The sequence below is a fragment of the Anopheles coustani genome, chromosome 2 (genome assembly GCF_943734705.1).
Source record: "Anopheles coustani chromosome 2, idAnoCousDA_361_x.2, whole genome shotgun sequence".
In the NCBI taxonomy this organism is placed as follows: domain Eukaryota; kingdom Metazoa; phylum Arthropoda; class Insecta; order Diptera; family Culicidae; genus Anopheles; species Anopheles coustani.
This window is the reverse complement of record NC_071289.1, coordinates 14,193,955-14,214,706: the sequence shown is the minus strand read 5'-3', so window position 1 is coordinate 14,214,706 and position 20,752 is coordinate 14,193,955. Positions and strand designations below refer to the sequence as shown.

Genomic DNA, 20,752 nt, shown 5'->3' with positions numbered 1-20,752 from the left:
TCGCACGCGCAAGGAGCCGGCTTTAAAGGTAAGCCTTATTTATGGGCTTTCCGACACCCGCGGAAATCACCTTAACACATGGGATTCGAGGGAGTTCATCTCTTTTCAATCAGCATAAATTTTCGCACCGAATCCTGACCGAATTTTCACCGGTGAAATTGTTCGCGTCCAATCTTTAAAACGGTGCAAGGAGGAAGGTTGTGAAAAATCTTACCTTGAAGTTGAATGAGAATCAACGCGCGAAAGCACCGGAATTCACGCGTTGGCCCGAAAATCCTTCCATCTAACCGAAATTCTGATGACTCCAGCAACAACTCACCGTTTCACTGTTTTACAGCGCCATCCGCAGCCATTTGGGCGTCAGAATAGGGGTTTTTTTTTTATGCTAAACATCGCATTTTCTTACTTTCTCCTTTTTCGCTCCATCGCTAAATCTGCCCCCATCGTTAAGGACGTGTTGCCGGTTTGATTTTGCTTACACGACGTAACGCTAGCGCAACCTTCGTCACCGCGCCAGTTGATTTTCAATCCGCTGGATTTTTCATCGTGTAAACGTTGGCATGGAACGATGGAAGCAGCAAAAGCGAGCGAGCAAACCAAATCACCGTGTGTGCACGTTATTTACTGTAGCGAACCAGGTAATTTATGGCCCCGGTTTTCACGCGCACCGTACCCTCCGCAAGCTCGCGCGCGCCGAGGGGCGTATCTTCTGGGGACGAACATTTTATGCTGAATGGGAAGTTTTCGAAGGGGGGAAAAGTAATGTATGAAAAGCTGGTGGAGGCAAGCAGGTAGAAAAAACTCTATCTCACGTTCGGTAAATTGTTACCGAAAGTTGGAAGCTAATTTTTCTTCACCGTACCTCCAACCAAGCGAGTTCGTTTGACGTGTGCCTGCACACGCAAGCGTTCGGAGGTGAATTAATTAAACCTTGCTGGGCTGCTTGCTGCACTTGGCATTATTAATTTGGCCAGGCAACATTGGCACATCATAAGCATCGATACCACCCAATACCGTCCTGGCGAAGGAAAAAAAACCCCTTCTCAGAGGGGAACACTTTTCTTATGGAATTCACGACCCAAAGTATACGCCAAGACGACGCTCACGAGGGACTAAGTTTTTTCCCCGGCAAGCCAAAGAAAAGCCGGTATTATTACCAGCCGGCAGATTGTGTCTCGTGTGTGTGTGTATGTGCTGAGGAAACTCTCCAACATCAAAAGCTTCCATCGAGAGGTTTGTGGCAGATGGTGGCGTTCAACTGAAACAATCGTAATTTCGTTGCCTTCACCTTCAGAGTCGAAAAACCATCGGCTTCCGATTATCGCACGGTACGATGGATCTGTGTGGGGCACGGGGAAGGTGGCCGTATGGTGTCTAGCTCCCAAGGAGCCTGGCGAATGCGAAGGGTTGCATAGAAAAAAATATCAGAAATCCCAACGATGCCGTACGAATGTAGAAAATCTGCGAAAAATGAGCAAATTTCAATTCCATCCTCAAAACTACTGTCTAGGTAGAAATGTTTGGGTGTGTTTGTGAGTGTGTGTGTATACTTATGGGAAAATGCTCCACCTCTGCCCTCTTCCCACAACCAATTCCACTCACTCATTGGCACACATTACCAAGGGCCGTTGGAGTGGCGCTACATTTAGTATGAAAGGAGAAGATTTTCGGTACTTAGTTTCACCGAATCATCAGCGTGCGAGTTTCTCCCATCGCTTAGCTTTTCTTCTCGTGTTTGAAGTATCTTTGAGTGTATATATCTATGTGTGTGTGTGCATATGTGCCAGAGACAGAAGATAAGTCGCCCCATTACCCCGTAGCATTCCGGTGGAAAGGTGTATATCCTTGACGTTGGATCCTTTTGCGAACGTCAGCTGTTTTTGGGGGGCGCCCGAAGCGGTGTCTCACCCAGACCACCAGCGGAATGTGTAATGGCGCTAATTTTGTCCACTTGTTTTCTCCCCTCCGACCCACCGTTAACCACCGTAGCCCACGGTTGATTGCTGAAGCTAATGATTCCATGAGCGGTCGGAGCATGAATTAATGCCGGATGGAAGGGTGAATCACGGTGAAGCGGGGTCTGGTGAGGGAACGTTGGTACCATTACTGAGAAAAAAAACGCTTTCAATGCTCAAAAGAGCCATGAATGGATCTGTTTCAGTGGCAGCGGTATTTATCTTTTCAAATTCAAGTAGAGAGGGGAAAGATTTTGTCTTATAAGGATATTTTCATAAGTCGTTGTTACGTCGGTGTCTTCCCTCGTTTGCCTGCGAGAAACGGACATGAAATTCATTCGCCTTCGCTTCATGAACCGAATCGCTATTTATGAGCCTTACTTACGCTGCATGAAAGTCAAGCTTAAATGAAAAGTACGTACGCTGGCAGATTTTAAGTGTACTTGTACTCACTGGTTATTCCTTGTTTCACTGTTTAAAAGTATCTATGAGAAATCCCCATTCAAACACAAGACCTGCAAGTGTATTTTTTGTGTTTCTAATAACCGCAATAACTCTTGTGTCGTTAGTTTAAGTATTTTACTACCGCTGACCTTTATCACGTGTCAGCTTGTCAGATTTCGGTTGCCGCTTAGCAGCCGCTAACGGATTGCAGATATTTTGAGGCAAGCCGTTTTAGCTCGTTTTCTTTTTGACAAAGGTTCGACACGTAACGCTCAAAACTGGAAAATTCACCTCCTTCCTAATGGCCTTGAAGAAAAGGATAGAAAATCCTTTTTACTGGCACGGGTTTGGGTTCTACTTGGCCACTGTTTCAGTACGATCGTAAAGATGCCTAAAACGTTTTCTATGGAATTATCACGTCAAAAGCAAAATCCACTTTTGGGAATGACAGGAATTGACAATAATTCTACATAGTAAAATACTTTAAACATGCACTACAACCATCTGTTTGTATTAAAGAAAACAATCTTTATGAGGATAAAAAAAACGAAGTAACAAATTTCAGGTATAAAAGTAATTTCGTACCTTCATCATTACCTGGTCGCTCTTGCGGATGGAAATAACGATAATTTCGGTTAATGCCTTCGCGAAAGGTCAGCTTTTTTGAGTGATAATTTCCCTAATTGCATTGATATCAACACCATTCGTACCGCATCTTCTTACCTTCATCCTCGCAAAAGCTTGCACAATCTGTGTTTCTGAAAAATTTCCATCACATTTACTTGCCAGCACCAAAAATGGGTTCACCTTTACCCTTCGCGGGATGGGATGAATTATGTAGGGAAAAATGGGTTTACTAATGAGTCAAGTTGTGCTGCCGAAACCGATAAAAAGCATTTCTAACAGTTTGTTTTTTTGTTCTTCTATTTCCCTCTTCCTTCGGCAGCCCTCGGAAATTTAGGAAGTGTCCTTAGTGCGCAGGGCCGCTATCAGGAAGCCAAGGAGGCCCTGAAGGCAGCACTCAGCCATCGCCCCAACATGGCGGATGTACATTATAATCTGTAAGTATGCAACATGAAGATTTGACTAACTTTTAAGTTGCGTTATTGTATGGGTTTGAAAATGTCCTATGCTTTCCCTTGCTTATATTGCGTTGTTTTACTTATTATTATCATTTCAATAGTGGTGTTATCCATTGCAAGAAAACTGTTCGACTTCCAAACGAAAGGACTTAAAATCCTCCCAACATCCTCACCAGGCGAAGAAATATATTTTCATTTTAATGTGCCTCACCAATCCGTTCCATCGACCAGATCTCTTCCAGAACCCGACGGGGAAAACAAACCTCAGCCAGGCGCCAAAAGTTGAGTGGCTAAAACGGGCGAAACCGATTCTTTCATTTTGCCGCCGTTTCCCGGATTGGTAGGGAAAAATCGGCAAAAGCTAGCCACGGGGAAGAAAAAAGGCCGGGCGTAATCTATCAATTGAAATGCTAAACTCAATAAGATAACCTCTCCATAATGTCACTTTATTTCCGTGAGCCATTCGGTGGCACCATTCGGGGCAAAAAGTGTCGGGCACATCATGACGACCAGCGGTGGCTCAACCGAACCACGACGGTGCCGAACCGATGCCGGAAACCCGCAACGAGGAAAGGTTAGCCCTGGCGCTATAGTGAAGTGAAGGGTGGTAAAAGACAAACCCACACGAGGCAAAACAACCCAGAGGCCGATCAATATAAATAAGGAAAATCGAAAGGAAACGAATGCTATCTGACACTGCCCCGCCACGTCTTCCCCAGGCTTGACGGCGGAAGGAGCGGTGGATGCCGGTTTGGCATATGAATCTTGGTCTGGCAGGCTAAAAAAACGGGAAGATAAAGGACCCGATCAATATTCCCCACGATCAACATCCGCCCGGCTCCGACCCGACACTCGAGTGACGCTGTCTCGAGCCTATAAATTTTCCCTTATTTATTAGTTTAGCATAGGGAAACCCATCCGGTACCAGGCGCGGCACAGGAACACGACCCACGGTGGTGCTGCTGCTGCACGGGAAATGGAATGGCAAGGGCAATCTCTTGAAGATTTCATCTCGTCGGGGTCGCCTGGTGCGGATGAAGCGAGCTGAAAACCGTACGCCCCGGAAGAGTCCCTCGGATTTCTCTTGACTTCTGATTTGCGGCGACCCCGCACGCCCTTTACCTTCGCCACGTTCCAGCGTCGGCTGTTTATCGAACTTTCGCACGATAGCTTGGAAAAGCGAGTCATTCAACCGTTGCCAATCGGACAAACCCGGTAGGGCTTTTATCCTGCGCTCAGTTTTATGCCACGGAAAAGAGCATAGCAGGAAAGGGCGGAAGGCGCAACTCGTCGAGTGAGCGATAATCCAACACCAACCGGGAACTTTTAGGTCAACTTCTCGGGGAGCGGCGCGGGGAAGGTCGGATCCGCAGGGGCAGAAGGTTCAATTGATTGAAAATCCTACTTCAAAGCTTTTCATAAGGTTCAGATTAGCGGTTGAAACTCATTTCTGCTTCGAAAGGACACCAACAAGGAAAAAAGCATCCTTCCGCATGACGATTATTGAAACCACAGAACCTGAAATGTTCTCCACGTCGAGAGGGCGCTCGGCTTTTCAGGTGCCGTCGGTGAAATGCGGGTGGAGTTTCCAGCGGTTTTGGTTTCACTTTTATTTCTTTTCTTTATTCTGGCTATGGAGTGGGAGTATTTCTGGAAGATGAAGTAAGATACCTACATCGGGGAAAGAACTCGACGGCGTTTTAGAGAAATTTTTGCCTTGGGTTAAAGTGTTAAACCATCTCCAAGCGAACGTTGGTCTAATCCGGAATCTCTTTAAATCCTCTGTAGAGCAGGAAGGAAAAACGCTGTCCCACCTACCGCCTTTTTCTAGACTGGGAAAAGTTTCAGGAACGCTTTCCCCCCGATGTTGTCTCGTAATGTCTACGGTTTAATTCATCCTAAGACAAAACAGGACACTGGCTTAGCGAAGTATCTTGACGCGCGCTTGAAAGCACACGGCAAACTTACCCGGGTCTGCTTTTATCATCCATCCGTGACAGCGCTGCGCCCGGAGGGAGAGGACATTAACGTTCGCCACCGATACCACCAGCCTTTTCCCGAATCCGGAAGCTGTCGACATTGAATGGGACAAACCGCTGACAGCTTTATCGTGTCCGAAGCGCTTGCCCCGGAGCGCCACCGGCATCGAAGGCTGGCGCTTCCCTTTTCATCCGGCTTTTGTCTGGCATCGGTGCAGGGAGAGGCCAGAAACAACAGATAAATAACCACACTAATATATATGTTTGTTGCCGAAAGGCGAAAGATAGATAGGTTTCTTTTGGCCCAACCGAGAACTGATGAGAACCTGGACTTTTGGATCGGGGCATATTAAAGCTTCAGTTAAACTAGGACTAAAGAGATGAGAGATATTTCCAGTTTCGTGATACAAGTTCAACGTTTACAATTTTTAGTATTAAAATTTGAACTAATATAATACAAAGTTAATTTTAAAAAACGCCATGGCTTAGTGGTTGGATTTTCTTTTGGTAATAAATACGATCGCTGTAGAAAAATAGACATAATCCATACAAAAAATGGACTCATGATTTTCCCATTCGGACATAAGAAAAAACCAAAAATAAAACGGCCCATCAGCTCCAATGGGCACCGATTCAACCGGACAGGCGTTCAACTGGCTTAATTGATTTCCTTTCGCTGGAGACGTGACCGGTTTCTTTAGGTAATCTTAACAACCCGTCTCTCGGCTGTGGCTCGAACCGCCCCGGTTCTTGGCAGCAAAATATAATAAGCAATCAAGTGGCAACCATCAACATCGTGCTCATTGCCATCGTCGCCAGGCATCATCATCATCATCATCATCACCATCTTGGACGTCTTTCGCATGGCTGAAGTGTTCCGAGTGGTCAATAAGACCGGTCGATGCTCCGAAGCAGCTCGTAATGGAGTTGGACAGTTTTGACAGAATGCCAAGAAGTAGGGATGGCCTGCCTTTTCTTAAGCCCTGTTAAGAGCCGAGCCGGCTCAACCTGGCGTACCACCTGGGGGTGGTGGTAAATAATTCCTTGTGCGTCTTGTAAAATCGAATACTGTCGATAACATGGCCATGGAGAACGTTTTTGAGGCAATTAACTGTAAAAGCGGGGGAAAGTGAATACCATGTTTTGATGGTTTTATCGACTGTGTTGCACTTTATAGATATTTATCGCTGAAGTGACACCTTCTCGGTTTCTGTCATAAAGCAGGTCAAGTAATACAGGTTGTATGTACATTTGCAGAAAAGTCCTATTCATCTTAGCGTACTAAGGATTTACCACACAGCTTTCTTTAGAGAAAAGCTCGACTGCTGAATGCGCTATAAATCCATCTTTCCCGGCATGGAACTACTCAAAACGTGTGAGTTTTACATGGCTATATATAAAAGATAGACTCTCTTATCCAGTTCTATACTTCACAGCCCACCCACCGGCACCATCACTTGTTAGCTCGCCGGAAATTCCCGCTCCATATCGCACATACTCATAATCTTTCACAAAACGGAATGAGTCTGTGCGGAGCGAATGAAAAGTCCTTTGGCAAACTATTTCCACTCTTCCGCTTCCCTCGGAACGCTTTCTCAATGCGATATGTTACATGGCATGGTTGGTTACAGTCACAGCAACAGTCAGCAGAAAGATACATTTCTGCATACTACAATCGTGCAAAAAGGGCCATCCAGGGCAAAATGGAGAACGAGACAGAGCGACAGAGTGAATAGTGTTGGAAAGTAGTGTCTGAAAGGCCGCTCCGGTGGAGGGCCCGGAGGAAAAATATGTACGGCGAAAAAGAGGCGACTCGGCTCTATTTATAAAATAACTTCCCCAACCCACGCCCCCCGCCCGCTCGCATGCCGGGAAAGCTTTTCGTGACGTTCGCAACCGGTGCCGCGAGCGAAATGTATGAAAATGTCCTTCCCATTCGTTGTGTAAGGGTAAGCCCCGGTCGGAAGCTTTCTGCCACGTTCCTTTTTGCAAGTGGCGATGCAAAATGGCTGCGAACGACGCTCGTATGGCATTTTCGCTGTGTGAAAAAGGCAATGATGTTTACTTCCTTCAGCGCGACAATGGCACCACGAGCGAGGGAGGGAGGGAGGGATGGGGAAGAGGGGATAACTGTTTGCGAAGAAAGTCCGCCCCGCACCGGAGGGAACGGCGCCATCGGAACTGGCGGCACGGGTACTCATTATGAGCATTATCTTCCACTGGCACTGCTTTCGGCTCGTGAAAAGAGCCACATTATGAGCACTGCAGCATGGCGAACCCGTAAACCGGCCCGTGGAACGTGGGAAAAAATGGGTACGATAACAAACGTGAAATGCAGGGCTACGGCACAAGAGACAAATCCGAAAAATACGACAATCTGAATGGAACATTTGCAGCGGATGGGCATGAATTGTGGCCGGCAGCCCTTCGCGCACAGTGCTGGAAATGTGCAGAATTGGAGTGCCGATTCTTGTATTGCAATTTCTTCTACTTTTTTTTGTGTGCTTGCTCTGCTTTTGTCAATTGTCAATGTTTTTTTTTGCGTCCATCAGATGTTTATGATAGGAACCGACGAAGAATAGAAAACATTCATCCGCGGGAAGGAATGAGCAGCTTTTTAAGAAAAGGACGTGCACGATGGGGTACTTACGGTGACATTTCGCAGACTTTTGTAACAATCATTAGCCAGAATAAAAACGACATTATAAGCTGAAATGCAAAGACCCGTAACCAGAACCAGTATTTCCAATGGGTATGGTAATGCAGGGATAAATGTTTCTGCCATTTCAACATTCAAAAATGAAGTTTTCGATTATTCTTTTTCTAGTAAGCCACCCACAGAATAATAACATATTGATCATTTAAGACAATTTTCTTGAATTGTCTTTAAGTTGTTTAAAATGGTTGGTGATGAGGTTATAAGAAGTTAACCTACCTACAAAGTTTCCAACAAACACTGGTTTTCACTTCTATAAAACTGATATCTGTTCCTACCTTAAGAGAAAAAGAGTGTAATCAAGCTAAAAGTCAAAAACTAAATAAACAATGAAGCTCAACCAACGCCAAGTGCCAAATGGGACGCCAGAACCGGTGACCTCCGTCACGGTGAATGGTCAAAAGCCGTAACGCCGAGTGCTGTCGGAAACTCTCGCTGTGCACACTCCCTTTTCTAACCGCCTCGGCAGCATTTCCACCGACCGGTAAGTGGTTTTTCACTGTTCCTTCACAATCGCCACTCATGGTCCGCCCATTTGGCACGAGCAAATCCTTTACGGCAACACAAGCCCCTCCCCCCCCCCTCCTCCCCCCCCCCCCCTTGGACAAGTGGAAAGCGATAAACAAACATAGGTAAAGAGTACGGATGGAAGTGGAGTTGAGCGGACATGAGGACGCGAGGGGAGACAGACTGGTGCGAACGGCGAAAGTCAAAAAATACTTGCGGAAACGGTTCGGCAAAATGAAAATTAAAAATTAATGCGAACAAATTAAATAAACACATTCTAAAACTATAAATTACTTTCGTCGCTTTTCGGTACGGTTCGGTCTGCTCTGCGGCGTTCGCTGTTGAAGTTGTGCCGCAAATTCTGGGCTGCGAATGCAACCCAAGGACGATTACTTGGTGCAGGGGCCTGTTGGTTCGTGCCCGGCTGTTGTGTTCCATTTCCTGGCCCAGACGGGTGAAACAGCTTGCGGCTCGTGCCACCGACAACAGGCATGGAAGCTGACTTTGAATGATGGCGCTAACTGGAATTGAAGTTTGAATGGAACCGATTTTACTCCCCGGGGTCATGCGAGCATAATCTAAGTGGACGTAAATTGTTTTTAAGCGATCATTAAAATTTATTTGAGCTTTGTCAACTTTCAGACAACGGTCTAGTAAATTTGAATTCCTAATAATAATTTAGTTTGATTGAGTTTTATTAAGCGTCATCTGCAAACATTTTTATCCACTAAAATTGTTTAGTATAATAGACACAGATACAGTGTTCCGCTGCTCAAAAAACACTGCAATATATAGTGAACGTTTCTAGTGAACTGTCCTAGTTTGTCCGATTATTGCGCTCCGTGACAACAAACTCGTTCGCTTTTCCTCAGTCCACAATCATCTTCGCGAACCAAGCGCAGTTTCCCGCGTGCTCGGTTGAAAAATGGTTACGACGCAATGGCTCAAGCCCATTTCGAGTAGTCTCCTGCCAGCGTACGCGGCTTCCAGATACTAATGGGTCTTTTTAAATGGCCCACTGTGGGTGCAACATACTTTTTTTATGCCCACCGACACTGCTCGTGCAGCCCGTGTTCCACTCCGTTGTTTCGACGGAAGCGCGCTATCAGTCGTTGGTTTCTTCCGTTTCCGCACGTTCTGAATGGCTTTTCCTGCAAAACGGAGGAGCGCGCCCTTGAGGCAGCGCCGGTGATCGCGTTGGCGCCAAATATTATATTCACGTGCCGCAAACCGAACGACTTGAGTAAAGGTGACCGAGGACAATATGAGCGTGGAAAATGGAGCTTTCCCGAGATATGGGTGCCGTTTACGTCCCCCCGGGGTGGGGGGGGGGGGGAAAGCAAGCTGCCAGGCACGCAAAGTGGGCGACACTGGTTTTATTTATCCAAACTGTGCGCGTGCGGCCCGAACCTTTGGTTGGAAGGATTTTTGTAAAGGATACTTTTTTTTGCAAATGGAGAACATGTGTTCGCAAATGGGAAGACTTACGCTTATGTGCGCATTGACAAGGGTACTGGAAGATCCCACGAACAACCGTTATTGTGGTTTCATGGTTTGCAAAACGATCGATATTGTTTTGTTCGGGGTTGGGTGACCTTTTTGTCGTGGGAAGAAGATGTAAATAATTGTTTTGTTCAAAAGTTTGCTTTTCGTAAATAGAAAACCTTTTCCAACATCGGCAGATTCACACATGTGTACCGACAATTAGGTCGTTGAACAATGGTTTTGAAGCCATATTTGCCCTTGACTCCTTCATCTCATTCTCAAATATACTTAAGAAGGTTTTTCCAGTAATCGACTCCTACTACCGTTCGAAACTCTCAGACGTACCGAAATAACCCCAAACAAATGAAGCAGGTTATGTAACAAACAAACAGTGCAATTAATTACATTCGCTCGCTTTTGCACGTTACTGGATGGTGCTCGAAACGCTCGTCGTAATATCGAACATGGGATGAATTACTTCCTAAAAAAAAAGCTCTACCCTGGATCTAAAGTTGTTGACTCCACCGAATTAACCTTTTCGTTCGAAACGATCTTACACTCGAAAGCTTGACTGTTTTTACCCAAAACCCGAACCCTTATCGGCGCTCGAGCGGGAAACCAATTTCCCTCCCCCAAGGCAATCGGGCCCACCAATGTTTGTACAAATCCATCCGATGTTGTGGTTTTTCCAGTTCCAGAAACCCCTTTCCGGAGCGGAGCTCGATGTACGTACTCGAGTCGCCGCTGGCGAGCAGTTAGTTACGCAAACTACCGATGTCGATGGGTGCAAAAATCGAACCGGATTCGAAGTCGCATTTTCCTGCACCATGAGCTGACCGCACAGAGGAGGTGGAAAAAAGTGTTACCGTTCGCCCCATGGTAGAATCAATCCGGTGCAACGCGTTCGTTGGGATGCAGCAGTTGTTGCCCCCGGTGGTTTTGGGGAAGTTGATGATGCCCGACGTATACGTCCACGCTACGAGATAACAGGAAATGTGATTTCTCGACTGGTATGGACAGAAGCCCGAATTTATCCAACGCTAGGTAGAACGGATTGGTTCGATTAAAATACTCAACACTAAACCACCGTTGATAGATTCGTTGGAATGATCCATGGTAATGTAACTGAATTTATCAGTGGAACATCATGCTTCTATCGAAGCCACTCCAATGCTTTCCAATGTGATGTAATAAGTCTCATGTTAAATTAAAATGCAACGGTGGAGTTCTTTCCCCACTTAAGAATTTCCATCACTACGCGGACTAAGCATATTCTGACAAATTTTGCACGGAACCTGCAAATACATACATACCCCAATAAATTATTTCATGCCCTCAGCAAAGTCACCGACTCGACAGTTTCTTCTGCCAAGCGAGCATTCATATTCATTATTAAAACTCATTAAAGTTTCCCCCGCCGTCGACCGTGCTGGGAATGTGAGTGGAAAGTGGCATGGAAGGAGGAAAGCTACCGACCGCACGTCAAATGTTCGCCGGCCGGGGTTGCCAGAATCAGGGAATTAGCTCGTCAGTATGAGACACATTCACCAGGAAGGATGTAAAGGCAAGAATAAAATACGACAAAAAAACAACGCCACAAAAACTGCAGATCCTCTCCGTCGGCAAATGAATGAAGAAAAATAAATCCCGCAAACGAGCGCTTCGAGCCGAATTCCGAACCTGGCACGAGCGCACACTCGTACTCGAGAATGTCCATCAAACCTCATTTGTCTGGGCTTTCGCTCACCCCTCGGACCCGTCCCCGGGTTTGCAGCTGGGTGGGGGGTTTCCCCGCCCCCGCCGGCTAATCGGGCTGGACTGACGAGAAAATGATAGCCTCGGATGGAAGCAGATTTATCCTCGCTCGCTCGAAAAAACCCCAACGTTCGCCTGTTTCGTTTCACTCCAAGGACAACAATTTCGGGGTTCGACGGTCCCTGGCCGGTTGAACGGGGTATTTTTCCACCAGGCACAAGGATGTGTGTGGCGTGTGTGTGTGTGTGGCAGTTGGAAGCGGAGGATAAACATCGTGACGGATTCGTTTCGTACTGAGTAAATATTCATGTGTGGCATAATAAATTACTCATCCGTTTGCGTTTTGGTACGCCCCGTCCAACCCAACCACCCCTATCTCGTCGCCCGACTCAGCTTTTCCACCCCGAAACCTCTTAAAAGTGCCTTACAGAGCATGGGCACAGTGGCAAATGGCAAATGTGTCGTGTTGCTGGCTTGTAGGGTCGTGCCCCGAACAACGAACCAACGATGCAGCATCACTTTTCGAGAAAACGATAAAATTATGAATTTATAAGAATGTCTCTGCTTCACTCTACCGCCCCTCCCCCATGACCCTGTGCCTCCCCTCAAGCGCCCAAGCCAAGGATATTATATCTCCGAGCATGAAATTGGACACCCGTAAAATTCTCTTTAAAAAAGTGGGAAAAAAACCCAGAACACTACTCTGCCGTTGCCTTTGCCGAAACCGAAAAGAGATATACACACGGGTACCGGCACATGGCAGACGGAACAGACTGAATTGACGACAAAATAACCTCGGGTCAGGGAGCATCTGTGGTTTGACGAAATTGTATCCAGTTGTGGTGAGCTAAACGGTTTCAAAGAGCGAACAACGAAATGTTTCGTGTGCATGCTTCAGGTCAAACAATTGTGCACATCAGTCACAGAAACGATGTTGAAGTTTAAATGCGACCGAAAACACAGATTCTTTGTCCTCTTAATGTGTCAGTTGAAGAAAAACTCGGGTTTGTAATACAAACAAAATATTTCTATAAGGCATTAAAACTGAATTCCTCTCAAAGTTGCTACTCGACAGATGCATAATTAGAAAATTCAACACCGCATCATTTTATCGCATCCCATCGCGCTCTTACCCAGTACCAAGACCATCTTGATCAATCTCCATTTTTTGACGCCATCGCCCAGCAGGACACACTCCGCCAGGGTTCGCTCATCAAGCATCGATTGAAGTTTCGATCCACCCTCTGCTCAAGAGCCAGCAATCAAACCATCGTCGGAAACTGCTTCGCTTGTGAAAACTGACGCCTTGTAGTAGGTCCTTGCCACCGGGGCCCGGAAATCTCAACAAGGTGTCAGCCACACTCGCTGTCAATCGAGTCGCTCGGGTCCGGTGCGGCGCCGAGCGGCAACCGTTCCGGCACGCTGCAGTCGATGGTGTTTGATTAATAATGCATATTCATCGAATTGCAAACAGTCGGCCGCTGAATCGGCACTGCTCGGTGCGGTGTCACCTTTCACCCGGTTGCGCCACGCGGCTTGTCGGAAGGGGGTGTGAAAATGAGCGATGCATCCCTCACCCCTCGTACTACCACATCCGCAAAGCGGACCGGAGTTTCCCGGAACCGGAATGAGCGGTATGTGCTTGAAACGGGTTGGAACTTAAGTCTGTCCTTTGCTGAAACCTGCCGATGAGTGATAGGTAGATGGTACTTATCGCAACTTCCCCGTGCAGTCGATGGTGACAGGGACTAAAAGCTGCGAGAAGTGAAAACGGATGCTTGAGAGGATAGGGATGAGATTCAAACGAAAAAAAAAATATGGAGGAAATGCCGCATGCACCAGCATGCAGTATTGGTGTAATTTTGAAATTAATGGCGTCAGAGAGCACTTCAAACATCGGCTAAGGACTTGGAGCGCTCGAGAGCGAGCAAAGGTGTTTGATGGTAAACACTGAGTATCGGGTGGTGTTTCATAGAACGGTCGAAGTTTTTCATGCTGATCAAACAGGCCACTTTAAAAGATGCAGAACCTGTCAGCATACGAGATGCTCCTCTAAGTGACGTCAATGATTTAACCCATACTTTCGCAATATGTTGGTGAAGAAAAATTTATTTTTCTCTTGTTTTTGGTTTTAAACAAGTTTCTTGAAATGGAAAAAAATACATTACACGCAGTTACCTCGCTCAAGGAATGCAACGAAGCGACACAAGAAACACTTCAGCAGCACTCGCTCATTTCGTGCCAATTACACTGAAGAAGCACTCGAAGGCCGCCGTATCTGGTTTGTCGGCCGTGCGCGCGTCTAAATAGCAACCAAGGAACTCCTCTTTGGCGTGGCAAGCCACTAAATTATCACGCCCGGTCGTTCCGGCGTGGAAATTTCATCGTAGATTACATCTTTACTCGGCCTCGGCCCCGAGTGGGCATGCATGGGAATGGATTTCCAAGAAGCGCGCTTTCACAGGCTCCCTTTGTCCATCTTTTTCGCTAAAGTTGGCTAATTTTGTTTCCACTTTGCAACCACTCGCTGCTAGGTCGGATGTGTACAGTGGCGAATCTTGAGCTTTTAATTGCAACTATCTGAACGTCGGTGCGACGCGATGCACAATTTGAGGGGGAAATCCGCTTCTGAAACCAAGACCTTGCCTTTGGGAAGAGCATCCAACTGTCAGAGGGTCGGTTTGTTTACTCCTTTCATAGCGTTTCATTTGCTGTACACATCTTAAGCACAAAGGGTAACTTGAAAACCAAACTATAAAAATGATGCTCAAACATGAATCATTAACGTGGGTACGAATCCGTTGCTTGTTATCGTGCAATCCTTTACCCTTCAAGTAATGTTATTCATGCACGAGTTACGGTAAACCATGGGAATGCAATTTTCTTTTTTTTCCCGCAATGCAACTTTGACAGGGTTGTTCGTTATGTTTTCTCAATGTTGACGATATGTTCTATCCATGGAAATGGTGGTATGAAAAGCATCGATTTCTATTTTTCGGATTATAGCAATTATTCTTTTTCCTTTCCTATTTTTTTTCGATTTCATATGACTGCCACATACATTTCAATCTGCTCACGCTTCGTATATTTAATAATAATAATAATTTTCTCAGTTCGTTGAAGAAATGCTGATCACTAAATGATTTGAATTATTTGACACAACCACCCTTGCTTGCACATCAAGAACAACCTCTTCTGTATTTAGCAAAAGCGAGAGATAAACCCACAAACCCCAGATAAAACTATCACTTGCTCGCCATGACGTCTGCGTTGCGTCCGTTGGCTGTTTGTTGTTAAAGGGACAATATGCTACGTTTACCCCATGGACCACTAGGCCATTAACTATTCAGCGAACTGAGGGCTGAAAAATAGTTTGGTCTACAAGAAAATTAAATGCTATCAACGCTTGCGTCCACTGATAAACGGGAAAACAAGGGCTCCTAACAGCAGCAGCAGAAGCAGCAACAGCCAACAACATCGTTACTAGGCAAGAGAATTCCATTCTTTTAGCAGCTCGACGTCAACAGTGCTTTAAGGATGTAGAACAATGCGAGCACTCTGTTTCTGGCATGGCACAATGGCCATGCGTCTGCTGCAGGTTTTCCCGGAAGATTTTGCTCGTTGTCAACCGTTTTAAATGGTAATTCAAGCTGGCGCGGCGCCTTGCAAACACTCCCAACGGCCTCAGCTAAACGCCGAGTGGTGCATTTTTCTCACAACTAATGCGTCTGCTTGCGTCTCGCCAACGGAAAACCCCACTCTCCGGACGAGTGAAAGTGTGCTTCTTGCTTTCTCCTGTCTGTGAAATACACCAACAAGCACTATCGCTCGCAATCTGAAATTAGGAATAAAATGTTTTAACGAATAGCTAATTTTCATTTCACCCCCCGTCAGGTGCTGGGGAATGAGAATGAGATCGGCTGGAATTCGCCCTTCCAAACGTTTGCGAAGTGCAAAGCAAGGTCGGCCGATCGCGTCTTGTGATCTGTGCGATAAGCAACAAACATCCCCGTCGACGGGGAAAAAACTAACGATAATCTGTGAGCAGAAGGGATAAGACACCATCTTCCATCACATTTACACCGTGAGGGCCGGCAGAGGCGTAATGAACGCAATAATAAAATGTGCTTATTTACAGGCGGGCAACAAATTACGACCACCGTTCCTGCCAGACTGTTGAAGAGTAAGGAGAGGAAGGGACAGCGTGGAGCTAACCAAGTCAAAAGCATAAGATAGGGATCGATTCAAAGCCCTCTTTTGCTTGGAGGAAAGTGTTATTTTGTATCGACACGATAAGCATGAAGGACAAACGAGTAAACATCTATAAGAGAGTTCTATAATATAGTTCTTTAAAATTAGGTTCATTTTACCAATTGATTGCTTACTAAACATTCTAGTTTAGGTTGTTTTGATTCGTTTACTTTAAGTGTTGAACATGTATAAATATGACTCTTTCGTTGAACAGTTCAAACACACCACCGTTACGTTACAACTATTTATTTTCCTAACAATCTCATTTCCTATTTACATTTCCCGTTGCAGAGGAATTTTGCTACAAAACCAGCAAGATTACAACGAGGCTGTGGAGAGCTTTCGCAAAGCGATACGCTTTCGTCCATCGCTGGCACGTAAGTATTCCGCTGGATGTTTGTGCACATAATTTAGCAAACCCCTCATCGCCACCGTTAGCGTGTTGACGCTTACCTTTTTCCGGGGCCAGATTTACTTCTCATTCGCCTAAGCGGGACCCCCCAGGCTCCCGGCAGCGCTTGCGGGACACTTTTCGACGCAAAGTCTTTGCCGAAAATTCGTTCCTGTGAGGACCCTTACAGAGCGAGGGTGTTGGTGATGGTGGTGCCGGGAGCCGGTTGTTTTGAAAGCCTTTTGCCCCCAACTGCCTCCGATCGAAACACGAACGCCTTCTCTCGCTCGTACGGACGTATATTCTGACACTTGCGTCATCTGTCAGTTAGTGGGAGTCTTAAAGAATTCCGTCCGTCCCTATTTCAACCCCAACCCATTTCGGGGCTGAGCCCTTTTTTTTGCAGCCGGCATTCCATCCCACCTGCACCGTCCGGGCCTGAAGAGCTGAGTGGATTCTTATTTTGGGAGAAAATCCAATTTCATCCCGGCACACCCTTCGCAGTAACGACGCAACACCACCACCACTACCACCACCATCACCGCCATCGGGGTTTCCGATAAGGCTTTTGTCCTTTTCACGCCCGCCCACTCCAGTCCCCACCCAACGCAAGCAGGGTGCACACATGGCAGCACCATCTGGCGGGACGTCTTTTCCAACGCTGGGTTCCTCTCTCTCTCTCTCTTGGCTCGAGGTGGATGGCTCCATCCAATCTTGGCAAGTACCAAGAAGGAAACAGTGTGCAAGCAGCCTGGCACGGGTTGGTCGAAAGTGTCTTCATCCGATAGAGCGGACCGATGTCCTGCCACGGAAAGGATGGAACCGAACAGATTCGATACACCTAGACTTGGTTTTGGGGCGCGCGGGCAGCTCAAACCCACGTCAATTAGTGTGACTTATAGGATAAGTGTATGTGCCGGCCGGAGGTCGAAGCACATCTTCTAGCAACATCACTCGACCCTTGGGGGAGGTGCGGGATGTTTCGTAAAGTAGGAGGAAATGGGTGACGCTGGACAACCCCGGTTCCGGTTGGGTACCGGAAAGTAAATGGAAGCTGTTGGTCAGTAAATCGATGCGTATCAATGTTGGCAAGCTAGGACAAGATGAAGTGGATCTAAGGGAGGGGGGGAGTCGATAGGGGATAGGGGAAAAAATCGCCAGAAAAATACCCCCAGCGTCTGTCTAATGGGGAAGTGACACTAAGCTCTCCGTTGGGGATGACTTCGAAGGTGACAGTGAGAGTTGACTGAATGCCAGCATGTCCAGCCCAGCGTGTCCATTTTCCACTTACTTCCCTCCCAACCTCCCCCCCCCCCCCCTCCCCCATTTTCACTTCTCATCTCATCGGAATCCGGGCTGAAAAAAAAACCACCCGGTTCGGATGGGAGAAAAATCGATCGGAGGCTAATGACGCTTCGACGCACCCGAAAAAAACGGCGACAAGGGCGCCTTCTTCGAAGCCGATGGCAAATGTTGTCGAATCCCTTTGCCAACACGCTGTTTTTTTTTTTTGTTCGAACGACTTTCGGCCCCGTTTCCCTCCGCTTATGGTTCGGTGCGCTTGAGCTTGACGGAAATGTGCCGTGTGTCGCCAGCACACGGTAAGGTATTTGGGGTTCGGTCGATTTCCGGGCGCACACGAGTCCCTTGGGAGGAACACCATGTTTTACACTCGTTACACACACACACACACACACTCGTGAAGCGTACCCTTGTGACCGCGCCTCGTGACGCTCGAAAACAATCTGTCACACACCGAAATCCATCGGCCGCACCGCCACAAACCACCCGGTGAGTTTCGTTTCCATGTGGTGACGATTTGTCTTCCATCGGTATGTTCCGAATGTCCCTTCCTGGACTGCCTGGTGAGAGGGGGAACGGTTGGCCCCGGGGAGTTACGGATGGGATTTCGATGTCAAAAAAGTGAAATGGACCGATTACTTCCAAACGGAACGTGGAACACGAGGTACATTATGGTGCATGCTGTGGGTTGAGGTCAGACGTTCGTTGTTGTTTAAGCAACGAACATACCGACAACACAAATCGTTAAATCATTTCGAAACTCTCAGATAAAGTACATACACCTTTGACCTAGTTTTATTAAAACATCAAAATTAATATGAAAAAAATACTAGAATAGAAGACATTGAAAATACTCAAATGTTTTCAAAAGTAAAAGTTGATTTTACAAGAAAGTGCATAGTGAAAACTCTCTTATTTTCTCCAAAGAATATCTCAACATCAGAATTAAACGAATTAACACTTACTGCAAATAATTCCATCGTATGCTAAAAATCAAAATTTAAAAAATCCACGTCTTGATGTTGAGCATTTACTCGCTTTTACAACCAAGAAAGTGTACGATCCATCCCGTGTTGCAACCACAGTGCAACGCCGGCCATCGACACCATCGTGTACATGCATAATTAATTTAATTAGACTGAAAATTATTTCAATAGAACCCGATATGCTTACGGTAAAAGCCCCGGCATAGGTCGCAATCCGGCGAACGGATTTGGTTGTGGATTGCACAGTGTGGAAACAGTTTGGGAAAACTCATACGTACAACACTTGTCTTTTTTCGGGGAAATGTTTTGAACTCTTTCCATAAGTCGGTTCGTTATGAAGCAATTTTGTGTATAAATTGCATATCATGACAGATAATGAGCTTTCCAGCCCGAGAAAGGAGCGGAAAAATCACTATCCAAAAGTCAGAAATCGGGGGCGAAAGTGAAGTGAGGGAAAGCCAACTATACCTGGTAAACCACCGGTCGCTTGAGTGAGGTAAAAGTTCCCTCGTTACGGCTTAATAGAATACTTAAACGAAAAAGAAGAGAACAACAAGTAAAAGGAACCTGCATCCCCGAGGCCACTGCCGAGAAAAACGATATACCGTGTGGTGTGGGTTGGTTGAGGTTTTCCTTCGACCATGATTGGCCGTCGGCCCACCCCGCCGTCTAACCGTCCACCCACGGCCAAATGGACGTGGAACGGAAGATCGGTAAAGAAAACTGGGCCACGCTGAAACGGGGCGGCGAGCTGGTTTTAATGAGTCTCAAAGTACAGTCAACCCCCTCCGGCCAGCAGGAGGCCACATATGGGGAGGTTTCCGTGGTTAGCCAGACTAAATGTTTGCATAATCTATTCCAGGAGCGTGCATCTCAAAAGCACCTGAACACTATCGACACATTAACTCGAACCCACCCCCCTCTGTGTGCCTTGCGCAGGGAAATGCTTTTCTATCTCTCATGGACAACGGAAGGAGACGGGAAACGACCACCATCGGGTTTGAACTTATCGTCAACGGCCATCGGTAGCGATGCAAGCAAACCGGCTTCCCATGCCCCATTGGATGCGGCGAATGGAAAACGAGTGGATCCTCAACCCACCTCTCCTCCCACTGGACGGGCAGCGTGAAAAACATGCTTTTCAATTTTCCATCCCGATGGCTTTAATTATCGGCTGGCAAAAGTTGTACCGCGCTACCCGCTCGAGGTCTCTCCCCCCCACCCCCGCTGGTTCGATTTTTCGATACCTAACCGATCGTAATTTGCAAATTTCACCTTCCATTAATCACAATTTATTTTACCCGATGGTTCAACGCAGGCGGGCGGGCTTGGGTGGCGAGCGACAGTCGGGAGGAATCGATTGTGCGATTTACCAACACCTCACTGATTCGTTCGAGATCGAGTGGATTTGAATAATGATGATCGATCCCGGGGAAAGCTTAGGGCGCGGTAGCCAGATCGTAGGTAGAGTGGTCAAGTGTTTTCGTGTTTGTTAGTTATCATCGGAAATTTATTTGCTCTTGCTTACTGGCATCAATGTGTATCTGGATTTTCAAAGCATTCACAGTGAATTTAATCATCTTTTAACAACCCTCAACATACACCAGTGCTCACTACAATAAGCATTCCGGTAGGTTCAATGAAATATTTACAAAATCTCCTTCCAACAAATTTTGTTGAGCGATGTTTATCTCATCAGTTATAACACAAACGATCGAGGTGGTCCTGGTTTGTGGCACGACTTGTAAGTATTTAGACAGTTCAACAGAAACCGATCCGAAATCGGTATCGGAAAACCTTAACAGGCTCCATTATCCCATTTTTAAATTCTTTCGGAAAGAATCAACACCTTGACAAGTCAACAGCTCTTACAACCCAGTGTTACTCTGACTATCGGTA

General features: G+C 46.5%; 1 protein-coding gene across 1 annotated transcript in view; it reads left to right on the top strand.

Annotated features, from left to right (window-relative positions):
* The window catches only part of LOC131263162 (protein O-mannosyl-transferase TMTC2), a 129,627-nt gene that overhangs the window by 85,933 nt on the left and 22,942 nt on the right, over window positions 1–20,752 (top strand). The window contains exons 5-6 of the mRNA XM_058265320.1: window positions 3,346–3,460; window positions 16,466–16,551. Coding sequence (XP_058121303.1) covers window positions 3,346–3,460; window positions 16,466–16,551 — 201 coding nt within the window. The remainder of the gene's footprint in view (window positions 1–3,345; window positions 3,461–16,465; window positions 16,552–20,752) is intronic.